The 10167-nt window shown below is 38.5% G+C and overlaps 1 protein-coding gene across 1 annotated transcript; it reads left to right on the top strand.

Moving 5' to 3' along the window:
- The first annotated feature begins 1166 nt into the window (after positions 1-1166).
- On the top strand, positions 1167-3414 carry LOC149254661 (triacylglycerol lipase OBL1-like). The gene is made up of 5 exons (XM_089457057.1): positions 1167-1501; positions 1596-1834; positions 1954-1987; positions 2100-2782; positions 2870-3414. Exons 1-5 carry the CDS (start codon positions 1222-1224, stop codon positions 3152-3154), a joined length of 1521 nt encoding a protein of 506 aa, XP_089313183.1. The 5' UTR covers positions 1167-1221; the 3' UTR covers positions 3155-3414.
- Positions 3415-10167: the final 6753 nt, after the last annotated feature.

A 10167-nucleotide genomic window follows, 5' to 3' on the forward strand; every position in this document is an offset into this window, starting at 1 on the left:
TGCTTACTACAACCATACAACCATAGTTAAAATAAATCTATACTTCACCACATTCCATACTACATATTATTAAAAAATAAATAAAACAAAACTGCTTTCTACATTTCCACATAAAAATTTTAGGAAGATAGCAAGTAGATAAAGGAGTTGTTTTTAGTGAGACTTTTTGGACTTTCCGGTGTTGGAATCAGGCAGAAAAATTGAAGTGAAAACTTGATTTGTGGATTTTTTGACTATATATATGGATTTAGTACTGTAAAAAATACCTAAGATACTTCGATTGTGCAGGGGCTACACATCAGGCTTGTGATTTCAATAAATTTCTGCCAAATTTTAGAAAAATAAAACTAGAAAAGCTCAACGGAAATTTTTTTAAAAATCTCACTAAATTCGGTAGACAAGTATTCTTGTTATTGGCAAAAGAGAATATGGCATAAATAGAAAGAAGTTCATGGATTGTATGCGCGACAGCGTGATACTTCGGTATAGAGTAGATTCGCAGGCAGCTTTATTTAAATCCCACTCCACGGTATGGATTAAATTCACTCTATATTGTTGTATTGCAGCCTTAACAAATGTGCGTTATGAAATCTAATTATCCTTACAGCACTCCAGAAATAATTTTAATCATCACTTATTAAATAAATTTTATGAACAATATCAACATTAATCATAAGCATTAATGTACGTTTAATTTTTTTTGGTTGGGTTTGTCCAGTGGTTTAAGTTAGATTCCATTAGATTTGATTTGCGGTGTAAAAATTGTGATTTAGAAACATTTAAGCAGTTAAAATAATTCAAATTATATTTGGTTTAATATAATTTTTACATCACTAAGTGAATTAATAATATAATTCATGATTGTCAATTCTATCTGTTCTAAACTATAGGCAATTTAATTATATAAATTAAATAATAAATTAATATAAATATATTCTATATCATTCTAAAATCATATCTTTTTACAATTTTAATTTTAATTAATAAAGTCTCTATCATTAAAATTAAATTATATCTTTTTACCATTTTAATGAAAGAAACTTTCATTAATCCTTCTTTATTCGGATGCAATGAAAATGTGAAATGCCATTAAGAAAGTTACATAAAGTTTATAAAGAGCACTGCGCCCCAAGTCATGCATCTAATCATATATTTTGTATATTGGAATGCAAGAATAGCAGCAGAAATTGCAATTACAGAGCGAATTAACATCACAGAGAGATGGTTAATGATTATGTTATACTCCACCATGAGAGAGGTGGGTTTTTGGATGTCCTTCCCCACGGTGGAGCACAACGCTTCATTGAATACTCTGAGCATGCTACACATCTAGCTGACACATTATATAGCCACTGGATCATCACGGTTGCGATCCTCCTCGTAAAATTTCTCCACTTGATATCAAAACCCATGTCCTGCGTTGGATTTTGTATCGAATTCTTCTTAAATCTGCTCTCACATAACGGAGGGTTCCTTGAAATAATCTTCAGAGTTCTGACAGGTCCAAATATTCTATCACAATATACTTTGTTATCATTTCAACTAATAAAAATACCCTTTTGATTTATTGTTGACTGAACCCTTGTTTTGTTCAGGAAGAGGCATAATCATCCCCCAGAGGAACAGCGAAACTTTCAGAAGCGCCATTGGGCATTTGGATCCTCGCCTGGATTTGGACGAAACAGAAGTAAATGTACTCAATGGAGCTTGTAATAGTGGGACAAGTTTAATTCAAGCAGGGAGCAAATATTGTGCAGATGTTTGCATAATGGCTTCCAAACTGGCCTATGAAAATGAATTATTTATCAGGAACGTTGTCACTAAACGTTGGAAGGTAATGAATGTTAAGCATAATTTGAGTTTCAGTAATCACAGGTCACTGGAATTTTACTAGCCAGACCAATATATAGGTCATTCTACATATTTTCTTGGTAACTATTTTCTTTCTTGCAGATGCATTTTGTGGAGTTCTTCAATTGCTGGAATTGTAAGCTGTTAATCGCCTCAGATGTGTTGATTTCCATGAATTTTTTCAGAGGGAAGTTATCAATTTCTGATTTTATAAATGTATTAATGTATGTTTTCCTACATATCCACAGATTTGCTGGGCAGAAAAAGTACCCAAGCCTTCATATTCTGTGATAAACCAGTAGATGCTAAGCTGGTGGTAGTTGCTTTCAGAGGAACGGAGCCATTTGATGCAGATGACTGGATCACAGACTTCGATTTCTCATGGTACAAAATGGGCTCTCTTGGAAAAGTTCACGTGGGATTCCTTGAAGCAATGGGCTTGGCTAATCGCTCCAATAAAAAAATCTTAAAAACCCCCTCGGAGCGTAAGAGAAAAGATATAATTCATGATCATGACAACGTTGAATTGCCAGATGAATGTGTCACAGAAGACGAGAAAAAGCCTCTGGCTTACTATGCCATACGCAGAAGGCTAAGCACATTGCTAGAAGAGCACAAGGATGCCAAGTTCATTTTGACAGGGCACAGTTTGGGTGGTGCTCTGGCCATTTTGTTTCCTGCAATACTTCTCCTACATAAAAAGACAGAGCTCATGGAGAAGCTGCTAGCGGTTTATACATTTGGACAGCCCAGAGTTGGAGACAGAGAATTCAAAGATTTCATGAATAAGAATCTGAATACACCTGTGACCAGGTATTTGAGAATGGTGTACTGCAACGACATGATTCCCAGGATTCCATATGATGATGAAGCGCTTCTGTTCAAGCATTGTGGGGTGTGCCTCTACTACAATAGCTGCTACAAAGAAAAGGTATTAATTTCATAACATCTTATTTTTTCTTCTTCCCTTTGAAAAGAAGCAATGTTTTACTTTTTCTGTGCCTCAATTGCATTGCAGACAGTGGAGGAAGTACCGAACAGGAATTTCTCCATGTTATACTACATACCGAGTATGATAACTGCAATTTGGGAGGTTGTGCATAGTCTTATCATGCGATACACGAAAGGAAAAGATTTCAGAGAAGGTTGGTTCGCATTGTTATTCAGATTTATGGGAATTTTCTTGCCGGGCATCTCTGCACACAATCCACTCAACTATGTGAATGCAATAAGACTGGGTCCAGCTCCTATTCTCAGAGATTTAACCGTTACAGGTGGTCGCATGGAGGACGAGAAACTGTAACTCGCATATTAATTAGGTGGGATTAAGGAGATGATCGATTGCCTGGGCGATCTGTGTAAAAGCCAAAGGATGCTACAAAACACAACTTGGTCGTGGAATAACCTGCTGCACTTCCGGTTCAGAGATTTGTGACTCTTTATTCCTTTGCTTTATATATGTGTACACTCTTTATAAGATCTTCTTCCTCGCCTTCTCCCCACGTTGAATGCGGTTATAGCTGTTCGTGGCGTTCCGTGCGTGGGATGCCTTTATTTGTGGTTATCGACATATCTTAAATAAATTATATTTAAGTTATATGTGAGGGCGTTGCGTAAATTGTTTATTTTGTTTGTTATAAACTTTTCTTATTATTATTTTTAATCTATTTTTTTTTTTTTATTAATTCAGAACGATATATGTTAGAGGGAAATCAGATTACTCGCAAAACAATAGTTTATTAGTTCAAAAATATATCGTGAGATATACTTAACAAAAAATTGAAAGAGTTCAAAGTGTTTCATGAAGCATCATGAAGGTTGTATAGAAAAGGTTTTAGAGGGTATGTAAATACAACTAAAAAGATTAGTCAAACATATTCTAACAAGGTCAACTAACTATGGAAACCATAAATGTAGGAATTTATAGGGTAAGTTCCTCAGAAAGAATACCAAAAGGACACCGCTCACAACCAGATCACAGATCAATACACCAGTATTTTTGACGTGGTTAAAACCCTCAAAGAGGGAAACAGTCCACGGCCTGTCCCAACGTGGGTACTACAGGCAATTTATTAATCAAAGAATGAAAATTTACATAAGCTTCTCTCATGCACGGATTATCCGAACAATGACTCTCCATGCGCTTTAAATAGAACTCATGGACCAATCGGGTGTCAAGCCACGGATCAAGTGTCGGTAATACCGAGGTGAGAGTGAACCGTCGGATCACTACATATCGTGACCGTCGGATTGTAAGTTACAAAATGTACAACGGTAAAGAAAGACACTTTACCTAACTCTATACTAGACCAAGTTGAACTTAACTATATCCTATGTGTCGGAATATCCTAACATCCCCCCTTAAGAACAACTTGGGATAGGATTGAAGGATTTACAAATATGACACAATAGGAGAAGGAAGGAGGCACTAGAGCCTATCCCCCCTTAGTGACAACTTCCTGAACTCCAAGCATATATTGAAGTTTAGTGAACTTCGCCTCTGTGAGAGCCTTTGTGAAGATGTTTGCAACCTGATCATCTGTTGAACAATATTGCATTTCAAGAACATGGTCATGAATGAGCTTTCTGATGAAGTGCATGTGTAGTTCAATGTGTTCGCTGCGCTGATGTTGGACTGGACCTTTGAATAGCTGAATGGCACTTTGATTATCACACCAAAGTGTGGTAGGATGCTGCTGCTCAAAGCCAAACTCTGATAGGATCTGACGAAGCCACAAGGCTTCCTTACTAGCTTCCACGGCACCACGATACTCTGCTTCTGCTGACGAAAGAGAAATGGCAGCCTGTTTCTTGCAAGCCCATGTAATAGGTCCTGAACCAAGAGTGAAGACATAACCGGCAGTAGACTTCCGATCATCAGGGTCACCAGCCCAATCAGAATCAGTGAAACCAACTAATAGAGGAGCTGCTTTGGCACTGTAATGAATCCCAAACTATACTGTACCTCGAACATAACGAAGTATTCTTTTGGCTGCTTTCCAATGGCTTTCACGGGGATTTTGCATAAAACGAGCAACAAGGCCAACAACAAAGGAAAGATCAGGACGAGTATGGGTTAAATACAAGAGTTTTCCTACAAGTTGACGGTATAATGTAGCATCAACTTCAGGAGAAGTACAAGAGACTGAAAGTTTGACTCCAGACTGAAAGGGAGAAGGGGCTGGCTTACAGTTTTCCATGTGAAAATGACGAAGAATATCACAAGCATACTTGGACTGGGAAAGGAAAATACCCTCCTTGGATTGCAAGACTTGAAGACCGAGAAAATAGTGTAAGTGTCCTAAGTCTGTCATTTCAAATTTCTTTTTAAGGCTGGACTTCACATGGTTTATAAGGTTGGGATCACTACCAGTAAGAATAAGATCATCAACATAAAGAACAAGGATGATAAGAGAGTTGCCCACTTTCTTGGTGTAGACAGTATTGTCAGAATGACACTTAGAAAAGCCAGATTCTAAAAGAAAGCTATCCATTTTGGCATACCAAGCCCGAGGAGCTTGCTTGAGGCCATAAAGGGATTTCTTAAGTCGACAAACAAGGCTGGAGTCTGTTTGTATGAAGCCATTGGGTTGTTCCATATAGATTTCTTCCTGCAAGTCCCCATGCAAGAAGGCAGATTTAACATCCATCTGATGGACTTCCCATTTTAAAGAGGCAGCAAGGGAAAGAACAAGGCGGATAGAGTTCATTTTGGCAACAGGGGAGAAGGTTTCAGTGTAGTCAATGCCTTCAACCTGTGAAAAGCCCTTAGCAACGAGACGAGCTTTATGTTTATCAACTTTCCCATCTGGTCCATACTTGGTTCTGTAAACCCATTTACATCTAACAAGTTTGCGTCCCTTTGGTAGAGGAACAAGATCCCATGTATCATTTGTCATCAATGAATGATATTCTTCATTCATAGCTGCTTCCCAATGTGGATGGCCTGAAGCTTCTGCAAAAGTGTCAGGATCATGATTTACTGGAGCTTGAGCCAGTAAAGAAGAGGCTCTTTCAAACTGAGAACGTGTACGTCGTTGATCTGTAGGATCACCGGCAAGATCACTTGCTGCATCCCGAGTAGCACGGACCCATCTTGGAAGTTGAGGATCCTGAGAAGGTGGGGGAGGATTATCATCCTCGCTTTCATCATCTGAAGAAGAAATGTTTTCAAAAGTAGAAGAGATAGGAAGAGGTGGCACATCCGCCGGACTAGGCTCGCAGGCCGATTTATTTTCATCAAATTTTACATCTCTTCTAATGATAACATTTTTGGACTTAAATGGAATAAGTCTATAACCTTTTACATCTTCATAATATCCAACAAAAGTACATTTCTCACTCTTAGGTTCTAAAGCTTTATGCTTTTCATCTGGAATATGGGCCCATGCTTCACTTCCAAACACACGAAAGTGACTTACATCTGGTTTAATGGAACTCCAAGCTTCTTCTAGAGTGATATTCTCTAGAACCTTAGTAGGAGTGCGATTGATTATATAATTTGCACAATTAATTGCTTCGGCCCAAAAACTAAGACTGAGTCCTTTAGATTGCAGCATACAATTAGCCATTTCCTTTAAGGTGCGATTTTTCCTTTCAGCTACACCATTTTGTTGTGGAGTGTATGGAACAGTGTGTTGCATTTGAATTCCATTTTCGGTGCAAAAGTTGATGAATGTGTTTTTAACATATTCTCCACCATTATCAGTTCTTAGCTTAAGAATTTGATGTCCAGATTGTTTTTCAACAAAGGCTTTGAAGGCCAAAAATGTGTTAAATACTTCGCTCTTGAGTTTTAAGAAGTATACCCAAGTGCGTCTGGAGAAATCATCAATGAAAGTTAAGAAGTACTTGCAGCCAGAGAATGAAGCAACAGGAAGAGGACCACATAAATCACTGTGCACAAGCTGTAAAGGGGCTGAGGCGTGCCAAGAGGCACGTTTGTCAAAACTGTCCCGATGATGTTTTCCGAGTACACATCCAAAACAAACATCATCTCTGCAAGATACCATAGGAAGACCTGTCACCATATTTTCTTTACATAGATGCTGAAGGGAGCGATAGTTTAAGTGACCAAATCGCTCATGCCAGAGTTTGCTCACTTCATCATTATGAGCAACAAATACTGAGGGAAGATTGGATGACCCAAAGTTGTGAAACTTATACAACCTTGTGGAATCATCAGCAAGACCAGTAGCTAGAATCTGTTTAGGATCTTTTAGATCCTTGATTACAACATCATGAGGTGAAAATTCAACAATTTTACCTTCACCTGAATGAGTTATCTGATAGACAGATAGAAGGTTGCAGGATAAGGTTGGAACACATAATACAGCATTAAACTGACCATTGTCTAGATGAATAGTTCCAGTCCCTACAACATTAAGAGATCTATCATCACCAACATATATATTTTTGGTGTTACAATCATTTAAAGAAGAAAACATGGCTTAGTTTTTGGCCATGTGATAAGAGGCTCCAGAATCAATGAGCCACTCATGAGAATGAGAAGAAGAAGAAGATACATTTAATGCATAACCAGACTGAGATGATTGACAACGACATGCAGAAAGTGCCATTCCGGAAGTTGAAGTTGAAGTAGGCTCCACATGGATGTTATGTTTCTTCATTGCGGCTTCCAAGGCTTCCATCTTCTTAAAGCATTTAGATTCTAAGTGGCCATCTCGATTACAAAAGTTACAATGTCTATCAGTCTTCTTCCATTTGTTTTTATTGGTCTTATCATTTTGCTGAAATGATCTTTCATTTTGAGGCTGAGTTGGTTTAGGACCATTCTTTTGAGGATATGACTTCTTAGGATTCTTTGAATTTGGTTGCTGTTGGGCGGCTAACGCTTTCGTGGAAGAGTTTCCAAGATTAAGAAGACCAAGGTGTAAGAGTTTTTCTTGTTCTCTTATTAAGGAATCACAAAAGGAGTCAAAGGAAGGGGCCTTGTAGTCTTTTCCTTGACAAATGAAAGCTTCCCTTGTAGAATGGAAAGTGGAAACAAATACAGAGTAGGCTGGTCCCAACTTAGTAAGGATGGAATAAATAAGGTTACCATCTTCTTTCTTAACTTTAACACATTCCAAGAGATATCTAAGGGTCTTGAATTTGGACAAGAAATCTTCAATGCAAGAAAAATTATTAGGATCCAAAGTAAGCAACTCATTTTCAAGTTGATGGGCTCTAATTTCATTTTTAATCCCAAAAACTTTAGCGAGTTTTTCTAATGCTTCATGAGGAGTCTCAAGTTCTGCAATGTGGAATCTAAGATCAGGAGAAATAGACATCCCTATCAAACCACGTGCTTGATCTTGTCTATTTTCCCATTTTGCAGCCTTGTCTTCATCTTTTGGTTTCTTCTCTTGGTCTGTGGCTATTCTGAAGAGACCTTTACTTCTAAGTAAATCTTCCATGTAGGCTACCCATTGGAAGTAGTTAGTGCTGTCAAGAATGACTTGGCATGGACTTTCCATTTTTTTTTTAAAAACTGAAGCTGAAGATGCTGAAAGTAAGTGTTCCAATGGATAGATCTCGAAAAAATAGGCGGTTTTAAAAAAAACGACTCTGAAAAAGGCTTCCGGATGAAGAAGTTATGGCTTTTTGAAAAAAAAAATGTTGACGTTGCCGGCAAAGTGCGCGAATGTGCGGGAATGAAAAAATCCGCCCCCAAAAGGGAGACTTGAACCCAAGACCTCTACTATCTTAAAATAGCTTTGAACCAATTGATCTATACAAAAAATTGAGAGAGAGAGAGAGAGAGAGAGAGAGAGAGAGGGGGGGGGGCCTTGGTTTGCGTGCTTGCCTTGAGAAAGCTCTTTTTCCCTACAAAACACAAAACACAAAACCCAACACGAATATGCAAAGAAAAACGAACCTTGCGGCTCGAAGTTAGCTTTAGCCAAAAAACTAGAAATTTTTAAAAAAATCTCAAAGTTAGTTTTAGCCGAAAAACTAAATATTTTTCTCAATGTTTCTGATTTTCCGAGGTCACACTAAGGTGCAGGGAAAAGAGCATACACATGAGAAAAATCCTTCCTTTCTGTTTCTGATTTGCCCAGATCGCACAGAGTCGCAGGGCAAAGAGCATACGCAAAAATGAAAGGTATAAATCCGGTTTAAAAAAAAGGCTAAATAAACCGAAACCGAAATAAGCAGAGAGAAAATAACAGTAAATTGCAAAAAACACTGTATACCTCCCGATCTGAAAAATGACGCAGCTAGGGCTACCGGAAACCTTTTCGCGTGAAACGAAAGGGGTTCCTCACTGGAACAGATGCTCCGAACGCAACAGAGCAGTCCTCTCAGCCCGAAAGCAGTCAGAAACAGCAGATCTAGGAAACGGCAGCCGCATGCAGTTCTACCGGCTTTAGATTTGGATCACCAATGGACGCGGCCCTCAACTTGGCTCCGATACCATGTAGGAATTTACAGGGTAAGTTCCTCAGAAAGAATACCAAAAGGACACCGCTCACAACCAGATCACAGATCAATACACCAGTATTTTTGACGTGGTTAAAACCCTCAAAGAGGGAAACAGTCCACGGCCTGTCCCAACGTGGGTACTACAGGCAATTTATTAATCAAAGAATCTAAATTTAAATAAGCTTCTCTCATGCACGGATTACCCGAACAATGACCCTCCATGCACTTTAAATAGAACTCATGGACCAATCGGGTGTCAAGCCACGGATCAAGTGTCGGTAATACCGAGGTGAGAGTGAACCGTCGGATCACTACATATCGTGACGGTCGGATTGTAAGTTACAAAATGTACAACGGTAAAGAAAGACACTTTACCTAACTCTATACCTAACTCTATACTAGACCAAGTTGAACTTAACTATATCCTATGTGTCGGAATATCCTAACAATAAACTTATATTCATCATAAAATTAAGAAGATGTGGAGACATCCACCTTAGTGGGGTTGGTGTGTCCCTGACTGCAACTTCCCTGGCTTGGAGTAGGAGTGATTGAGCGTCAATGCACTTGAGATGAGCCTCATGTCTTGTTCACGAAACACCAATTTGAGCTTCAATGCACTTGAGATGAGTCTCATATCTTGTTGGTGAAACACCACATTTTCTAGTATTAGCAAGATGTCTTCCTTTTGCCTCATTTCTCTCCATAATAACCCTTCCAAGCAGCATTTTCATCATCTAATATATGTCAATTATGAGCAAGTGTTGATTTTTCCTACCCCTAGTGTGTCCATGGTTAGGCGCCCACTCTATGATGTCCATTAGAACTTTAGAATTTGAAAGACTACCCCTCTCCTCAACAACATTGGCCTCAAATTCTTCAAGTTCC

This window comes from Pinus tabuliformis, chromosome 7 (genome assembly GCF_031772625.1).
Source record: "Pinus tabuliformis cultivar Carrire ecotype Pingquan chromosome 7, CPIR1, whole genome shotgun sequence".
Taxonomy (NCBI): domain Eukaryota; kingdom Viridiplantae; phylum Streptophyta; class Pinopsida; order Pinales; family Pinaceae; genus Pinus; species Pinus tabuliformis.

Excerpts from the sequence above, each read along its gene's own strand:
- LOC149254661 (XM_089457057.1), top strand. The coding sequence starts at position 1,222 with ATGGTTAATGATTATGTTATACTCCACCATGAGAGAGGTGGGTTTTTG. Across the intron at positions 1,988-2,099 it reads GTTCTTCAATTGCTGGAATT|ATTTGCTGGGCAGAAAAAGT; the intron begins GTAAGCTGTTAA and ends ACATATCCACAG. Across the intron at positions 2,783-2,869 it reads ATAGCTGCTACAAAGAAAAG|ACAGTGGAGGAAGTACCGAA; the intron begins GTATTAATTTCA and ends ATTGCATTGCAG.